A 19226-nucleotide genomic window follows, 5' to 3' on the forward strand; every position below is an offset into this window, starting at 1 on the left:
CGCGACGATGGCAAGAGACCAGACGGGATGTCTATAATGCCTTGGAAGATGGGAAGGTCTTTGGTGTGGGACGCAACCTGCGTCGACACCCTTGCAGCTTCCCACCTTCCCAGTACGGCGAGCTGTGTCGGTGCAGCTGCTGCAGCCGCGGAAAACCTCAAGCGGCACAAATATGTAAACCTCACCGGCAATTGCATTTTTGAGCCGTTTGGGGTTGAAACCCTGGGACCATGGGGCCCAAGTGCCCACAGACTCTTTCGAGAAATTAGTAAGCGATTAGTGGAGTCCACTCGTGACCAAAGGGCTGGCCTTTACTTCGGTCAAAGGATATGCATTGCCATCCAGCGTGGCAATGCAGCCAGCCTTTTGGGCACGATCCCAGCTGACAGCGATGCGGATGAATATTTTGATACTTAGTTTCCCTATAATAAGATCATTTTATTAGAAAGTTTAAAGAAGCATTCATTTAAAATGAACGAAGAAAAAGAGAGAGATAAAAAAGTTAGAAAATTAATTGTTATATAAGTATTATTTTGTGCAGAGAACTTGCCCCATAACAATTTATTTACTCCTCCAGAAATGAAATAGGTATCTAGGAACCATTAAATAGCGACTCGATGAAAAATCATTTTTATTCACCACGGGTCTAAAATACCCCCATGGTGTAATTTAAGTATCAACTTATGGCATTGTGTTAGTTCGTCTACTAGCCACTATGGCATCACAAGCACGAAAATTCGTTCTATTTGTTCTAGAACCGTGCTGCGATGACTGTAGTTATTTTCGATGTTGCCACATTACGAAATTCACCAAGAAAAATGGGAATTAAAATTATAGGGACAGTGTTTATCAAATTAGTTTTCACAACTGTATCATAACGGCGCATCCACTAAATAAGTAGCAGACTTTATGTGAGTCGGATGTTGCTCTGAGTAAAGGTACATTCAAAAAGTATGTACGGCAAGAGAGATATACCTATGTAAAACATTGCTGATCTATTCTAATATTATAAAGAGGAAAACTTTGTTTGTTTGTTTGGTTGTAATGGATAAACTCAAAAACTACTGGACCAATTTTAAATATTCTTTCACCATTAGAAAGCTATATTATATGCAAGTAACATAGGCTATATTTTATCCCGGTGCGGGCAGTAGCTCCCACGGTACGCGGGTGAAACCGCGGGAAAACGGCTAGTGATGAATATAAATATTTAGAGTTATATACATAGTTAGAGTTATGATTAATTTTAAGATAATTGCAGCTTTTTTAAATAAGATCTTTTTTAAGAATGGGTGATTGCATTTTCAATGTCTGGTGGCACTTAATTTTGTAACGGGTCTCTCTGTCTTGATGAACACAATTTTACTTCAAATATACGTAAGTCGACTACTTACCGAAAGATGGTGTTTTTATAATATTAAATTTTCATGATAATATATCATATGTTTTGGTTTGTAAATAATCTATAAAAAAACTTGTAGGATGCAAGGAAAAATGAAGCTGCTTTTTAAGGCAAAAATTGGTACCAATAATATACATTGATACGAAAATAATACAAATTCACTTAGAGGTTCTAGAAATGCAGCTATTCGACGACAGATGTCTCTAGCAAAAAATATGTTTTAAAGCTAAAATATTACTTACACGTGAAATGTTATCCTATGGTATGTTTGAGTTTGGATCCTGAGCAATTTCTACAATTAATGATAGCGCATTTCATCGTTTTAATCGAGTAACAAATAAAATCTGTTGAAATTGTGGTAAAAATACAACCATGACAAGATGTCAGTTTGATGTAAAGGACGGTATATGGGCGGTGTCCAGCCACGCCTGCCGTGACGTAGTCGTGACGTATTTGACCTACCTGAAGGCGCGTGACCTACCTGCGTTAGGGCATCTCCGCTAGTCTTTTCTCCTTCGTGGTAAACACTGTTATAAAGTTCTATCTTTGTATACTAGTAACAATGGAGGTTGCTATAACGCCTGACTATAACAGCTATATAATGTTGTGAAGTAAACCTTTACATCAATTCTTAATAGGTCGTTTTTGCTGTATAAACTTATAAAGCCAAAATGTGTTGTCAAACGCTTTTACACAACAATCAGTCACCACCGAATCCTTTATACATCGTTCACCCAGCTTTTTTGAGATATAAGGTTTGGTTATAAGGCAAAATTGTTGGTTGGGTATAGATATTGCATTGTTGTTAAACAAGATTAAGAAGGAGTAGGGTCCTTCGTAAGGATCTTTTCAATATTGTTTTTACCAAGAGCTCATCTTTGGCAATCGGTAGACCTGGAATTCTGACAACCAGTCTAACTAAAGAGATAGGGTTGCCAAGATAACTCTATAGTTGAGGAGGTCAGATAAGCAGTCATGCCTCGTAAAGCACGGGTAATCAGCTGCATGCTGGGTACCTGGAAGCCGATGCCAGCCAACATAATTAGGAAAAGGCAGATGTTGATGTGTTTTCTTTGAAAAAGATTATATGATTATAAACGATATTTTATTGTACCTCTATGATAGAAGATACATAATCTGTATTTTTGAGTGAACAAAAATGTATGTTGTCTTGATTGGGAAAATTACGAAAGATATGGGAATTGCAGAAACATGAATTTTCTTTATTTATAATCGCAAAAATAAAGTAGATGTAAGAACACAAAAATATCTGCCTTAAATTAACCAAGAAAACATTTTACTTCCACTTAAATGCAATTTCATACAAAAAATAATATTTGCGTACCAAGGAAACGGCTAGCAAGACAAAATAAAAATAAAGTAAAACCTTTTTTGTCAAATATCCTTGCTCTCAGTACCTACTTTATGACGAAATGCCTACTCTATGGGTAAGATCTGGCTTCAGATAATAATTGTCAAAGCAATGTAGTGCCATTGTCAACCGCGCCGCGAGACACTGCGCACGCGGTTCTAATTTTACGTAAAATAAGTTTTTTTTACAAGTAATTTTTCAGTGATATTTTTTTCACGGATTTTCTTTTTGAGCATTTTATTTATGTAAGTACTTTTGTTAGTTTTAAAATTTGTTGTTCTTAATTATATATTTTTAGTTTATTCAATTAGTACCCCATAAGTATCTGTACTTAGGTACCTACATACAAATTTTCATAATCCATTTCTAATATAAAAACATAGTCCAACTAAAATTACTTTTCCAATATTTTTTCTAGATTATCACTATTCTAGCAAAAAAGAAAATGGAAAATAATTTTTCGTTACAATTTTCCTATAGATACGTATTTTTTTTTCACAATATTTACGTTGGTAGTAAAATAGTAAACATTAAAACTGATTTGGTATTTTTAAAACATTACTCAAATGGTTTTAAGTAAGTTAATTTATTGAGTTTAGTAAGTTATGCTAATATAATATATAAATAGCGTACGTCTAAAAATAGAATGGTGTTAGTTCGTTGCATCAGATTTCGACATAGAGAGTTATTTCTAAGCATTTTATATTTTAATTTATGTAAAGCTGCATTAATTATTAATATTTATACTAAAGTTTGTTTGTTTACTTGAACACGTTCATCTTAAGAACTACTCATCTGGTTTGAAAAAATATTTCAGTGTTAGATAGCCCAATTACTTACTATGAGGATTAGGCTATGGTTTTTATCCGGGTGGGTTGGGTTCCCTCGTAGTAGGTTATATAAACCGTTATAAATAACAAAAAATAATGTACATCTTAATAGTAAAACTTTAAATCTTTAGTAATGAAATTAATAATGTTTACACTTCAAAATATCCAAATAGTTGAAACGCTTTTGTCTGTGACTGTACACGAAAGCATGGCGTTCCACTATTGATAAGATAAATCAACGGAAATCGCGTGAGGCCCGTATTGTTTGTGGTTAGTCTCAGTTTTATGAAATTACTTCTATTATTAAAATTTGGCTTATCGTAATTCTCTTTTTTGTAATATACCATTGTAAATTCGAACATTTTTAGCTACAAATTTTCGCATTTTCTTTTGACCATTTTTTTCTGCCTATCTACATCACTTATTTTTCTGATGGGAAATCATCAAATGACCCCTCCCGCTAGGGTGTAACGTGAGGGAGTGTCAGACTCTTGCTGACTAAACCAACCATGTTCTTTCTTAAGCCCTTTATGTACCAGGGCCATGGTAACTTTTTCGAACAATCCCGCAGCCCCGGCAGGCTTTGGGCCTGGTGAGCATCCCATAGCGGGTCTAGAAGATATTTCTTAAGAATTAGGTTGTTTCTTTGTACATGATTGTTTATTTTTTTCTTGGCTAATCAACTGTGGAATAAATAACAACAAACATGCATTACCTACATCTATAGGGTCTCAAAAAATTCGCGTCTATACCTACCTAATATTAATAGGATGACTCACAAAACAGTTGTTAATACATTAGTTATCATTCAGCCAATAAAGAATTAATCATGATAGATATACCATTACGTGTTATTTCGCTATCTTCTTACGTATCTAGCTTATCATTAAATGAATCATCTAGGTATTTTAGTAAACGTGCAAAATGTACATAAATAAACTATAAATATACATATATGTAGATAAATCATGCGTAGGTACTTCCCGTTAATTCCAATCGATAGATAACACTGTTTTCGATTGCGTAGATAAGACATTTTACTAAGTATTCTTTGTCTTTATAAACAAAGATTATAATATTATATCATGCATGTTTTCCGAAAGCTAATACACCATGGAGAACAAAATGACTAGCGGAGATGTCATAACGTGAAATCTCCTAAGAAAGTAACGCGCCAAAATGCGAATGTTCGGCACGAGAAACGTTAACTAGCTCAGCCCATATAGCCTTCTATGAAACCCGCCCATATTTTCAAAATAAAATCACCAACAAATCAAGACCAATCTTTGACAGATGGTTTTGTTTGGCGTACCGAACGTTACATGACCTACGAGAAGGCGCATGACCTACCTTCCTGCCGGCATCTCCACTATCTTTCCTTCCTCCGTGTAAAACACCGATCACAGAATGATATCCCGTTAATATTCACCCTAAAGGAAGGAAAAATCTCAAATAGGATTTCAAAAGTTGTTTTTTTTTTTATTAAATTAATAACATCCCAAGATCGTTACAGGTTCTTTTACAATGTTTTGAATTTGTCCAAAAGTTTTCAACAACTTTAAAATTCAACTAAAACACAGTCGACTTAGGTAGGCCTAGGGCTAGTCTAGGGACAAAATGTCTCACCTACATTCACTTTAGTTAGTGCAAGGAATGTAGCCAGTACTTACAACATTTCCACGGAAACCAAAAAAAAGGTCCCAACCTGCTTCGAAAGACCCGTTTCGGGTATCGAGTGTCGCAACCATGATAGCAGTCTAGTTCCGTTCACTTAGAGAAGTTCTTGCAAAACTGCAGCAGACAGTTTTATATAGGTATCGATTACGTTTAGACCCCACGCTGAGTGGCGACTTTTAGTCGGCATAGAGTTTGATTGGGTTTTAATCAGTAGAGACAGGGATGACATTGTAATGATTGGAACATGGATTGACAGACAAGAACTTTAATTGTGAATACAAATACTTTCTAAGTAAACTGTAGGGCAAGACAGCTTCACATCCAGTCTGCAGAAGGTCATAAAAATCCGCTCTAAATATTTAAGAGTCCCTTAATATCCTATACATCAATCTTCAAGTGTCTAAATCAAAATCACTTAACGATTTTACTCACGTGGTCAATCCACAAACAAAATGAGTACAAAAAGTTTAGGGTTACCAATTGCCTTCAGTGAAAATTATTGGACTACAGTTTAGTCTACAGTCTGAGGGGGCTATTAGATAGGCGACTTACCCAATACGAGTTATATTGAACCTGACGACGGTGATAGATAGAATCAATGGTTACTGCAACCTTACAAAGGCGTTTGAAAGTCTTTTAATTTAAACCATTCGAGATAAAACAGCGAGAAATTAATAGTTTAAAATTGAAATTTTATTTTTGTCTTTATGAAAGTAATTGAATCCTCTACGTAATTTGATAAATAGCACCTGTTTGTACGTAATTACAATTTGTTGATTATGCATTGTCTTCTTCAAAAACCTCGAAAAATCTGTAGATTGCAAGCATAACAATTATTAAATTATGTAATACCTATTTAAAAATGTAATTACCTAATTTGTAGGAAAATAAGTATTTAAAATTATTTAACAACGAAGCAAAATTGAATTAACATAAATGTACAAAAAAGTCATGTGACATAATTACGCACATGAATTTAAAGTTAACTTATTAGAAGTAGGTATGCAAACTATTAAATAACAATGTTTTTGCTCCTTCCACGGAAATCAGTAATTTATCGGTAATTTCTGTTTTTGCAGCCTTAATTTTCTTGCCTTTTTGTACATTTGAACGTAAACACAAATTAAATATTACCTATTGTTTTTGCTTTGTAAATAAACATGGAATTATTATGAATAAATTCTAATGGGTTTACCAAATGTTAAGCAAACATTTTGTTGCATATACATACAACTAAAGCCAAAGTGACTGTTCGGATGGCACGTTAAACTGTAGGTCCCGGCTGTCATTGAACATCCTTGACAGTCGTTACAAGTAGTCAGAAGCCAGTAAGTCTGACACCAGTCTAACAAAGGGATATTGGGTTGCCCGAGTATCTGGGTTGAGGAGGTCAGATAGGCAGTCGCTCTTTGTAAAGCACTGGTACTCAGCTACATCCGGTTAGACTATAAGCCGACCCCAACATTGTTGGGAATGGAGCCTTACTTACCTGAATGCACAATTAGATACAAGTTGAACTTGACAGATTTTTTGCACATTGTTTTTACTTCAGAAGTTCAACTGTTTACAGTCACAAGTTCAATGTCAAACTAATAGGCTTAGCTTCCTTTACGTAATACATTTAAAATGACGCTAACAATACAAAAATAATTATTAAGTGAGCAATAATTGTTTTATGTAACATAATTTGAAAGGGCTATTTTTTGAAACTGAATTGTTAATTTTGTTTGAAAATAAAAAAAATATGATAGAAAAAATATTTTTTGTAACAAAAATAATGGGGTGCAACCGTGGGAAAATACTTATATTTTTTATGCATAAAATGTGGTCATATTAAGTATCTACTGCTTCTAGAAGCCGACGCAATTCGGGGATTACCCTATATTTAATTGCCCATAATACACTGTTATTACTAAATCCAACTTGAAACTAAACAAAGCGTAATAATTACTGCATTGTTTATTACTCAGTTTTAATTTTCAACTAGCTATTTACTCGCGATTTTACTTGCTTCCCGTAGGAACTATTATACATACCGGGATAAAATATAACCTATGCTACTCGTCAAGAGTGTAGCTTTTCACGAGTGAACGAATTTTTCAAATGTGTTCGGTAGTTTAGCAGCCTTTAGAGCCAAACAAACAAAAAAAAATGTTTTCCTGTTTATTATATAAGTAAAGGTAGCAATATAGATTGTATATACCTACTGATATAATAAAGTCATATAGATTATATATAGATAGTCATATAGATAGTATCGATAAAACATCATATTACACCTACATCATGTTTAATTGTTGTGGTTTCAAGGAGTGTTTAAAATTCTTCGTATCTGTAAAATTGACTTTCAAAAGAGGTAACAAAGAGCGAAAGGAGATGACTTCAAAAATAAGTGAATAATAAAACCGACTTCTAAAAACACTAAAAAGCCAAAAAAAATAATTTTAGGTGCATCGGCCCAGAAGTCGGTGTCTAATGGATGTCCTTAAGTTAATTTTGCCACCGACTTCTAGGCCGATGCACCTAAAATTAGTTTTTTGGCTTTTTAGTGTTTTTGGAAGTCGGTTTTATTTTTTTGTAAAAAGTTTTTTATTTTTAGCTTTTCAGTGATAAGAATAGTTGTCACTATACGCATAACTGAAATAATACAAGTCCAAACACGAGGTAGTTTACATATTCGGTTGTCGAGTTCCCTCGACCTTCTCTGGTCTCCATCATCAGATCAGCTCCAAACCTTCACTGTTGCAAAGGTCTCGTCAATACGAATAATGTAAACCCGAACACGAGAAAGTTTATATATTCAGTTGTCGAGTTCCCTCGACCTTCACTGGTCTCCATCATCAGGTCAGCTCAAAACCTTCACTGTTGAATAGTGCTATTAGGCAAACACCTAAGTGTCAAGTTTTTACCCTATGTATTCCTACAACTTTCGAAAGTTGCCCTCGATTTCTCAGGGTTTCCATCATCAGATCCTGACCTGATGGACAAAAAAAGAATCACCAAAATTGATTAATAAACGGCTGAGTAATGGCGTAACAAATACAAAAAAATACGTCGAATTGAGACCCTCCGCTTTTTGGGAAGTCGGTTAAAAATAAAAATAGTCATGATGCCAAAATGTTCAAGGCTGGTTGGTAGGTTCTTTACATCTATAACACTAGCTATCGTAGTTTAAAATCTACAACACGTGCATCCTATTTCAAAGGCCCTTTGACTTACACTATTATAAAATAATAGTGACTCCACATTATTTTAATTACTGCTCAATTATAATTATTTTCTTTATTATGAGTTAAATGGCTCATTTGTAAAGGTCATTCGAGCATAATATAGATAGGTAAGTAGGTAGGTAGTATGTAAGTATACTATTTCACTATTTCGAGGAAATCTTATCTCCGTGACGCACAAACGTGGACTTATTACATACAGGATGTTTAATAAGCGTTTACCTTTCTTAGACAAGCCTCTATTCTGGTAATTTGAACTTCCTAAAGAAAATTTAAAAGAGTGCTCGTAAATATATGTGGTTTAAACACATTTGTTCAAATTAGGCTAATAAAGCAGCTGATTAATCATAATTTTATTGTTTCTCTTTAAACATGGTCATCGCTCTAAAAACGTGAAAAACTGTCACATTAATTAAAGGCCTAATGAAAGCTATGGGAAATCTTAGCCTATATTTTTGTGCAGTCAATATTTTTATTTTTTAACCTTGATACATAGCATTTCCATTATTTTTTATCACAATACTAGTTTGAATATGGCATAAGATAAAAGAACAGCGCCTATATTTAGCGAAGATAGCGTTAATCGATAGATTGTGCCAAATATAGATCAGTAATTACTGTAGATTGCCGATACTTGGTCGTCTTTTAAAAGGTGCCTAAAATAAATTACCTAAGCTGCGAAACATTTAAAACTCCTTGGAAAAAGTTTGAAGACTCATTCTAGAGGTATCATTATTATTTTAATTTTATTAAATTAAACTTCAATTCTAACCTTTTACAACATGTAACTTAATTAACGCACATCCTGAAATTAGTTTGTTCAGAATCGTTTACTGAATCGATTTATATCATTTTTAATATAGGTAATTTTTTATCCCAAAAATAATTAAAACTACGGAAATTATTGTTATATTAACCCTGTACAGTCAAAACAAATTCAAATAGACCGTAACTCAAAGTAATAAGACTTCGTGTATTGTCGGCTTTTTCCGTAGTTTTGTTATGTTGTGTCGAGTCGATAGCGCGCGGCGCGATATTTGCGTGCGTAGTAGTATGACCAAAAAGTTCTCCAAGAATCGGTATAACTAATTTAGTAAATAACAATGCATATACATGTTAAGTTAAAAATTCAGTGTATGTATTATGATTATAACATAATATTCTAATTGGGGTGTTTGAGGGTGTGCGTTAATTACGTTACATGTTGTATAAAACCTACATTAGTTTAGTACATAAATCATCAGTATACTCGCAAACTTAAAATTTTAAACCATTCTTAAAGAACCCTTTTACCAAATCCACAGAAAACAAAATGGCGTCCGCTTCAGTAATGCTAGTCCAGCCAAAAGGCGAGTTGTGGGAGAGGATCAGGGTGGAGCTGAATGAGAACATCAACACGAGAGACCAGGACTTGGCAGCTATTAAGGACTGGCTGAGGAAGCAACCGCATCTGCCGGATGAGTGGGGTAAGTTGGTTAGCATTTTTAGAAGACGATACAGGTTCTGTTAAATCAAATTGACGTTTATTTTGATGATAAATATGCATTATCTAATAGAAGTTTAAATCTTGGAGGTAAACGAGATGAAAGGATTTTTGTTGTGGTCAGGATTTTGGTTGCTAACGTCAACGAGATTACTATAGACTAGCTTCTGCCAGCGGTTTCACCCGCATCCCGTGGGAACTACTTCCCGTACTGGAATAAAAAGTAGCCTATAGCCTTCCTCGATAAATGGGCTATCTAACACTGAAAGAAATTTTCAAATCGGACCAGTAGTTCCTGAGATTAGCGCGTTCAAACAAGCAAACTCTTCAGCTCTATAATATTAGTATAGATATAGAATGTACGAAAGTCAGCAATGATTTAACCAGGTCGCGAAATATTTCTGCCTATGTAACTCTTTCTTATCTTGATAATGAGAAATAAATTATTAGAATACTGCATCATCGGCCTGAGAAAGATCTTAATCAGAGAAAACAGTGTTTTATTTTTTCTTAAGCATTAGCGTTGTCTCTGCCTCTATCCTAATTTTGTTGGGGCTCCACGTAGCATTACTTCCTTTATGATACTTACGTCATTTTTTAAGTAACTTAATAATAATTTACAATCCATATCTCCCAGAGGACCGTTGCTTGCTGACCTTCCTGCGAGGCTGCAGCTTCTCCCTGGAGAAGTGCAAGAGGAAGCTAGACATGTACTTCACCATGAGAGCCGCCTGCCCCGAGTTCTTCACCAACAGGGACATCACGAGGCCAGAGCTTATGGATCTTATGTCAAGAGCGTAAGTGTCAGTTTTGCTTGTAGTGGTCTTCTGGGAGTAATGATCGACTTAGGAAGTATTACGGAAAATGATTATCCAAAGTCAGATCTCCTAGTAGTATTTATGCAATCTGAACTCAAAAGAAATTGTTATTATGGATATCACTTCTATTGTTTATCCATAATAAAAATGTCTGAACTTTTTATGAGACTGTGTCTCTTGAGTTTGTTTCGATCTCTCTTCCCAAGTTAGTTAGATAAGGAAATACCTAAGTATATTTACATTCTAATAAACTGTTTCTTGTAAAATCTATGTAAGTATGTCTTTGTAATGTACTGTTTTTGGTAATTTCAGGCAAGGCCCCACAATGCCCGGATTGACGCCATCGGGAAAACGAGTGACTATCTGCAGAGGTAAGCTTACTTTCAATACATACACACATGAGCCAAAATATAAGAAGGTTTTTAAAAACGATTCTCACTGTGGTTTTCATTATCAAAAACGAGATACTTAGGTATTCAGATATTTTGAGTAGCTAGTCTAACCAAGGGGTATTGGATTGGCCGGGTAGCTGGGTTGAGGAGGTCAGATAGGCAGTCGCTCCTTGTAAAGCACTGGAACTCAGCTGGATCCGGTTAGACTGGAAGCCGAACCCAACACAATTGGGAAAAAGGCTCGAAGGGTGAGGATGAGATATTTTGAGAAGCTGATATTGTTTTGAGAAATGTAGTACCAGCACAAAATCTTGAATTTGTTTACACAACAATTTTTTTATAATTGAACTTCATTATAATTTACCTTAACAATGAAACTAGACAATGCAATACCCATGTCGGTTGCATGATTAACGTCATTAGCCAATATCGTTTGTTTTATAGAAACTTTGTGCATGTGCAGTATAGTGCAGTTTTTATATTACCCGTTTCGGGTTTGTTGCAAGAGCTATGTGCAGGAAATCCTTTAGTTTGTTAACTAATAAATTGTACTGTTTTTTTAGGTTTGATTGATAACCATGATAATTCTTGTTACCTATATATTATAAGTTCGTACAAGTACACCTACGTAATTTTACCGATAATGTCAGACATAAAAGCAGGCTGCCTATATTTTAATGTTTTTTTACTGAGCGAGATCTGTGTTTACATTATTTTTCAGTTGGTTGGAGATGATTCTGACATCAAATGATAAATGATGCCTATTTTGCGAATAGGTTTAAATTAACATTATTTAGAGGTAGAAGACACTGCTCAATGATCATTACTCATTGCTGATGTCTCAATAAAACTGAGCATTTGCCAAATACAATGTTATCAACTAAGCAGAATTATTAATTTCCTGTCTCCTAATCCCCAGGCCTTGACAAGAACCTCGACACGCACCAGCTAAACGACGCGTTCAAGATCGCCATGATGATTGGTGATGTCAGACTTATGGAGGAGATCGAAGGTGTGGCTGGTGACGTGTACATTCTAGATGCTTCTATTGTCGCACCCAGTCATTTGGGTAAGATCTCGCCGTCAGCGCTGAAGAAGTTCTTCATTTGTGTTCAGGTGGGTACAAGTACAAGAGCTTTAGGTCCTTTAGGTAAACAGATAAATAGCCCAAAAGCAAAGAGTTAGGTAGCTGCTCATCCAAAGTACTGAAAATAAAAACTCTGCTACTAAAGAATATTGTTTTTGACTACTATATAGACACTTTGACGTTACTTCTTGTCATCATATGCCTCTTTCTAGTAGCCGACCCTAACTACGTTGATCTGACCTTCACAATCCAGTTACTTGGGGAACCTAATAAGACTCATAGTACGACTGGTTGTCTGACTTTCTAGCTACTAACTAACTGTAATGATAACCAAAAATTTTAAATGACTTTTATTTTTGTAATATTTATTAATTTAAATACAACTAAAACTTCTTTACTATCCTACCTAAACTCCGTTTTAATTAAGACTTCAAAAAATCTGTTTTGACATTCAATCCTACAGCAGACAAAAACAAAAGCGTAATTACACATGCAAAATTAAAACATATAAAATGAGCAATATTTGATGATGCTAATGAAACCAATATTGTGATTACAGGAAGCATACCCAATCAAATTGAAAGAAGTCCACGTGGTGAACGCTACACCGTTAATAGATGCCCTCTTCAATATCATCAAGCCTTTCCTCAAGGAAAAGATGAGGAAAAGAGTAAGTAACAGCTGATTTATAATCTTCATTGATTCTTGTGTTTATGACTGTTCGGCTCCAGTTTTTGTAACATAATAGCCAATTGGTCTAAATTAAAGAGTCCATAGACGACACCCATGCATTGTCTTTAATACTGGCCTAACCCAGCGGGATTCTTCGCGTACCCAGATGAAAAGTAGTCGATAACCTTTCTCGATAAATATTTTTTCAATTAGGTACAGTATCATCATCCTCCGAGCCTTTTCGGTCGGCTTCCAGTCTAACCGGATTCAGCTGAGTACCAGTGCTTTACAAGAAGCGACTGCCTATCTGACCTCCTCAACCCAGTTACCCAGGCAACCCGATACCCCTTGATTAGACTGGTGTCAGACTTACTGGCTTCTGACTACTCGTAACGACTGCCAAGGATGTTCAATGACAGCCGGGACCTACAGCTTAACGTGCCATCTGAAACACAGTCATTTGGTGTCTAAGCTATACTTAGAAAGTACATACAAACTCAGAAAAGTTGCATGGGTACTTGCCTGACTTGGAATCGAACCCGCGCCCTCATACTCGAGAGGTTGGTTGTTTGCCCACTAGGCCACCACGACTTTCAATTAGGTACAGTATGTCGTTGTTAAAAGCCTACAAATCCGTTTGCATTCAAAAGATAACTATCTTGCTTTTGTTTTTCTTACTCAAGGATCATCCTGATTATCCCTAGTTTTAAAAATAATTCCCAAAGAATTATTTCTATTCAAATTAAACTCATGGTTATATTCTTCTTTTCAGATACACTTCCACAGCAGTTTCACAGCTCTTCACGAGTACGTGCCCAAGGAGTTGCTCCCAGAAGAATACGGCGGCACCGGCTGTTCCCTAGACGAGATTAACAGTAAGTTTAATTACCTTTACATTACATACATTACATACACCAACGGTTGGTGTATGTTTTAGTGTATGTTAAGCTTGGGTTTCCTAGGAAAGCGGTGCCGTCATATAGCGGCCGTAATATTACGGACGCAAATAGACGGTCGTCTTAACGGTGACGACATGTGGAAAGTTCCACGGCCGTTTTAAAGCACCGTCATAAACTTTTTGTTAGTTGTATTATACTTATCTACTAACCTGTTTTATTTAATATTTCTCAAATTTCACGACACCAATTCTGGTTTTGTTGACTTTTTCTATAATCTTTACTTTTTATATTATTTATTGCTTCGTGGTTACGAACGAAATCTATTAAAATTTCGTCGTTCTCGCTGCTCCAAGAGTTGGAACTCATTTTTGACGTTGTTCCGAAAAAAAACACAAATACGTATGAAAAAAGCTTCACCGCTTTCAATAAAACGTTCACCAAACTATCTGACACCGTCAAGACGGCCGTCATGCAAATGGCGGCACCGCTTTTTGAAGTTACGGCGTCAGTTACCGCTTTCTAGGAAACCGCCCCATTTTGTTTACATAGACAACGTTCTAGTGACGTCATTCACCGCTGTATTACGGCCGCTATATGACTGCACCGCTTTCCTAGGAAACCAAAGCTTAAAGGTAAAGTTTGGTGACCATCCTTTACCTTTACATACCCTTTGATCCACATGAGAAATTGAGAGATAGAAATAGATGGCTGAAGCTAAGAACCCTTTCTATCAACGTTAGGAAGTTCATAGGACTCTTGTGTATATAGGCCTAAAATAAGATAGGTACCACAAGGATCACATGTTAAAATCCTGATACCCTCATACTAAGCGCTAAGCTGTTGGCATGATGCAGAGAAAACGGGCCATTACTTTCTAAAATTCTGACTCTACGAGGTTTAAAATCGTGTTTTTTTTTTCAGATGCGTGGGTGAAGAAACTAGAAGAATACAGAGACTGGTTCAAGAAGCAGGAGTCCATCAAGGCTGACGAAGCCCTCAGACCTGGGAAACCGACCAATTATGATGAGCTCTTCGGTATCGATGGATCCTTCAGACAACTTTCCATTGATTAGGATAGTTTAAGTTAGTTAGTTATAAGGAACTTATTTCTACTGGCGTTTAGGATAAGCAGAAGATGGGTTATGAATCAATGGACTTATGATTATGTAGCTCATCTTTTATTAGTCTCTCTGAAATTATGATCAATTGCTTATTATGATATCTACATGACAGAATTATGTTCACTTATTGTATTTGCTTATTAGCATTAATTTAAATCATCTGCAAAGCCTTTCAGGTCTGACACTAGTCTTACCAAGGAGTATTGGGTTGCCTGGGTTGAGGAGATTAAATAGATCATGACAAGATAATCTTTCATCCACGGACCGACCTTATATGATCTATCGACCCGTGCGGCTGTTTTTTGTTTCCACTAGCTTCTCTATAATGGAGAATTAAACCTAAAATTGACATCATATTTTCAAAAACAACCTTCTGGGGCAATTGAGTGAACAAAAATAATGTCCAATTGTGTTAAAATTTAAGTATAACTGTTTGTAATCTATATGCCTATAGTAACTTAATAATAAATGGTGTTTGTCTGTGATAAATTAATTAAACCCTTACATAAGATTTGTTTTGTTTTATTTTTGGTCGTAAAGCTTTCATAATGTCTAAGTGCAAATACTTGGGTACATATAAAATAATAATTCTTATCAACAAACTATGAAAGTCTACGTCCTTTCTCACAGTTTGGACTATCGTTGCGCCTTATTTAAATTGTTTCAGTAGTGAAAGCGCGACGGACATCAAGAGGTACTTTCGCATTCCCATTGTTAAGCAAGGATTTTGTTGCAATATACTTAAGCAATATCATATTAGCAATCTTTAGGTAAGGCGGATATTCTCTTACACGAGGTAAGCCCTGACCTGCAGATCAGCCGGATATATACTACAAACTAAAGCTATATTTACACAATGTAGTAATGAGAACTTTGTGTAATATTTCATATTTACCTTTCTACGAGGAAAATGTTTAATGGTCTGAAGTGTAGGCAAACCGCCGTTACATGTGTAAATAAATAAATAACCTGCAAATATACCCTCTGCTTTGAATGGGGTCTGGTTTTACATTACTTGCTTATCTCTCAGGTTCAAATCCTGGGTCAGGCCGTACCAATCTTTGAGCCCCGTGAGCCTATGTTATGTCTGATTTCTATACAGTTGTGTTGGTTTGAACTATTCAGAAATAGGTTCCTGTAAAATGGTTCCAATATTTAGGCTGGAATGCATACCTACAAATTTTTTACCGAATCAGTTTAGCCGTTTAGGAGGAGTAAGTTACTATCATACGTACAAAAGAATGATAATTTTCAGACAAGGTGGAGATTTGATAGATTGGAACGGGATAAAAAAAAAAAAACAGCTTTTCCTTCAAACAAGACAAGTATATACTGGACTGTATCAATCACTGTGTAAATAAGAATATTTCAGTTACATAGGGGTTTATTCTTCTAAGCCTAACAACAGTGTTATGATACAAGTACGCACATAATGTATGTACATTGTACTTGAACTGTGTTTCCTTATGCGACGTGGTAATAAGGGTGAGGTTTTATTAGTTCATCATTAGATTTTTATTGTATTTTAAATTATTTTTTGTGAAGAAAACCAATGAAAGCACACCATCTTATAAAGATTTTAAATTAAACTTACACAGATTGTATAGTAAAGAATGCGCAAGCGCCTGTGTAATTTAGACATGCAATATTTTTCCCAAACAAACCATCCATCCTCCATCCTCCGAGCCTTTTCCCAATCATGTTGGGGTCGGCTTCCAGTCTAACCGGATTCAGCTGAGTACCAGTGCTTTACAAGAAGCGACTGCCTATCTGACCTCCTCAACCCAGTTACCCGGGCAACCCGAAACCCCTTGGTTAGACTGGTGTCAGACTTACTGGCTTCTGACTACCCGTAACGACTGCCAAGGATGTTCAATGACAGCCGGGACCTACAGTTTAACGTGCCATCCGAAACACAGCCAATGGTGTCTAAGATATACTTAGAAAGTACATACAAACTTAGAAAAGTTGCATTGGTACTTGCCTGACCTGGGATCGAACCCTCGCCCTCATACTTGAGAGGTTGGTCCTTTACCCACTAGGCCACCACGACTTTTTCCCCAAACAAACATTGCGTGAATACCTAATTTTCTTTAACTAGCGTACCTATATTTGCCAATTTAATCTTGAAGCTTCATTAAAATTTTATTTCGGTTATAGTTCAGCAAACGAACAGAGATGTACAAAAAATACAAACTAAAACTATTGACTACGACACTCCAATGAAGGATTTTGTGTAGGGCGCGATAGAAGCAAACTTCTTAAATTGTTAATGATGGGCAGCCTGGAGTCGTGTCTGCAGTACATGCGGTAATATGTCTGTATCACCTCCATCAAGTAACTTATGTCTGTCTATGCACAAAAAACTGCTAACCTTCAGCAACCAAACCAACCAAAATAGACGCTAAGTGCCACCCGCTCCCGCTACATCTCCGCTGCTCTACCACCGCAGTACCCACGCGACTTGAATGCACAATGTTATCATTATAAAGACGCAACTAATACGTGACTTAGTTTAGAACTACGCCTTTTGTATATTGTGCTGCGTCCGAAAATTTACAAACAATCGGTGAGGCGTCAGCGGGTTTTGTGGGATGTCAAGATGATGATTATGTCACCCTGAGACCAGTTATCTAGACTTCTATAAGTACTAAAATAAGATAAATATAAGACAAAACTTGTTTGGTTTTGTTTCCTTAAATTAGTCCGGTAGTTCCTGAAATTTATCTGAATCTTTGGAACTAAGTACTGGACTGAAAAATGTTTGAGTAGATAGCCCATTTCTCTCTGCCCATTTATCGAGGAATGCTATGGGTAACTTTTTATTAGGGTGTACGGTGTTGTTCCTACGTGAAATGCGTATAACCACTGAGGAGAGCGACTAGTTGTCTTTAATAGCGTGTCGACTTATTATCATATCTTGTCCTGACAGGTTCTCGTCTAAAGGTAAACGCCCTGTTGAGATCCTTCCATGTTCCTTAGGGTAGGTTCATATCTGACGGAACATACGTCGCGTATTTTCGGTCGCGTAACGCCAAAACAGACAAATATACGATAAAACATTCAATCATTCACACCTAACCGATGATGCGTTAGTACGTCAATCATACATTTACGATACGCTCGACGCATTTTCCGTCAGATATGAACCGACCCTTAATCTTTAGGATCATGTTTCTGGATGTGTTAAAGATGGCTATAAGGAAGCCATCTTTAAAGAACCATGTTCATAATTACAGAGGATCAATACACATTCCTAAACGTTAAGGAGTAAGAGCAACTTAATTCTATCAAAATACCTATTGCTATAGGCACAAAATATAAGTAAATACGTGCAGGTTTTAGTGTAAAAGATTTACGTGATTGGAATCACAATGTCATACTGTGTAATACTTGTGTTTATGTATCTAAATAAATAATATTTTTGACTCGTGGTTCAGGAACATGTTTTTATACCTTCAATAAATAAACAAAACTATTGATGACATATCAGTAGGTATATTATTTTTGTTACAAAAGTTCTAAGCACTAGAGAATAACTAAGTACTAAGAATTATGTTCATAGCTATGTTTAACTGTTTGTTATTTAATTTTATTTCATACTAGCTTTCGCCCGCGGTTTCACCCGCGTCCCGTAGCCGGATGGTGACAACTATCCTGAAACCTTCTCCCGAGTCTAAGTTACCTCTCCACTAATTTTCAGCCAAATCGGTCAAGCCGTTTTCATGTTATGTCGTGACAACGGGTTTCATTTATACATATATAGATAGATATAGATTAAATATTTGCGTTAAAATAAACTTATTATTATAGATTAAATAAACTTATTCTGAACAAAAATCGCACTTCCACAAAATTAGACGGACAAAAGAAGTATCACCTCCTTGCTAACTGCTTACTAAGTATGTATCTGCCTTATTATTTTATTACATAACTTAAAATGTTAATCCAAAAATCGATACCTATTAATAACATCTATCTTGACGTGCCAGACGGTAAAAAAATGCAAGTTATTCACCGCAACACTGCTGCAGTCTAGAATGCACTTTTGTAAGCATGCATATTTTTGCATCAAATGTAAATTTACCGAAAAATAAATGTAAAATAGTGTGTCACTAGGAAGTTCTTGTCTCTGGAGCTCAAATCACCGTTAGCTTGGACCCTGTTCCCGATATACATAAGTGTCTTATGTTTACATCTACATATTTTTATGGATACCTTTTTTTGTTTTTATAAGAATGTTTTA

At 35.7% G+C, this 19226-nt stretch overlaps 1 protein-coding gene across 2 annotated transcripts; it reads left to right on the forward strand.

Moving 5' to 3' along the window:
• The first annotated feature begins 2867 nt into the window (after window positions 1–2867).
• Window positions 2868–15491, forward strand: LOC124639271 (alpha-tocopherol transfer protein-like). Of its 2 annotated transcripts, none has more exons than XM_047176537.1 (8): window positions 2868–3019; window positions 9813–9974; window positions 10629–10788; window positions 11122–11180; window positions 12121–12317; window positions 12848–12958; window positions 13733–13835; window positions 14781–15491. In XM_047176537.1, exons 2-8 carry the CDS (start codon window positions 9821–9823, stop codon window positions 14930–14932), a joined length of 936 nt encoding a protein of 311 aa, XP_047032493.1. In that variant the 5' UTR covers window positions 2868–3019; window positions 9813–9820; the 3' UTR covers window positions 14933–15491. The 2 variants fall into 2 exon arrangements, with proteins under 2 accessions (XP_047032493.1, XP_047032492.1); XM_047176536.1 differs by lacking the exon at window positions 2868–3019 and adding an exon at window positions 9089–9234.
• Window positions 15492–19226: the final 3735 nt, after the last annotated feature.

The sequence above is a fragment of the Helicoverpa zea genome, chromosome 19 (genome assembly GCF_022581195.2).
Source record: "Helicoverpa zea isolate HzStark_Cry1AcR chromosome 19, ilHelZeax1.1, whole genome shotgun sequence".
NCBI lineage: Eukaryota > Metazoa > Arthropoda > Insecta > Lepidoptera > Noctuidae > Helicoverpa > Helicoverpa zea.

What these genes read in the sequence shown, in the direction of transcription:
- LOC124639271 (XM_047176537.1), top strand. Translation starts at nt 9,821, where the DNA reads ATGGCGTCCGCTTCAGTAATGCTAGTCCAGCCAAAAGGCGAGTTGTGG. An exon ending in AGGAAAAGATGAGGAAAAGA is followed by an intron (nt 12,959 to 13,732) that starts GTAAGTAACAGC and finishes TCTTCTTTTCAG; the next exon opens with ATACACTTCCACAGCAGTTT. An exon ending in TTCCCTAGACGAGATTAACA is followed by an intron (nt 13,836 to 14,780) that starts GTAAGTTTAATT and finishes TTTTTTTTTCAG; the next exon opens with ATGCGTGGGTGAAGAAACTA.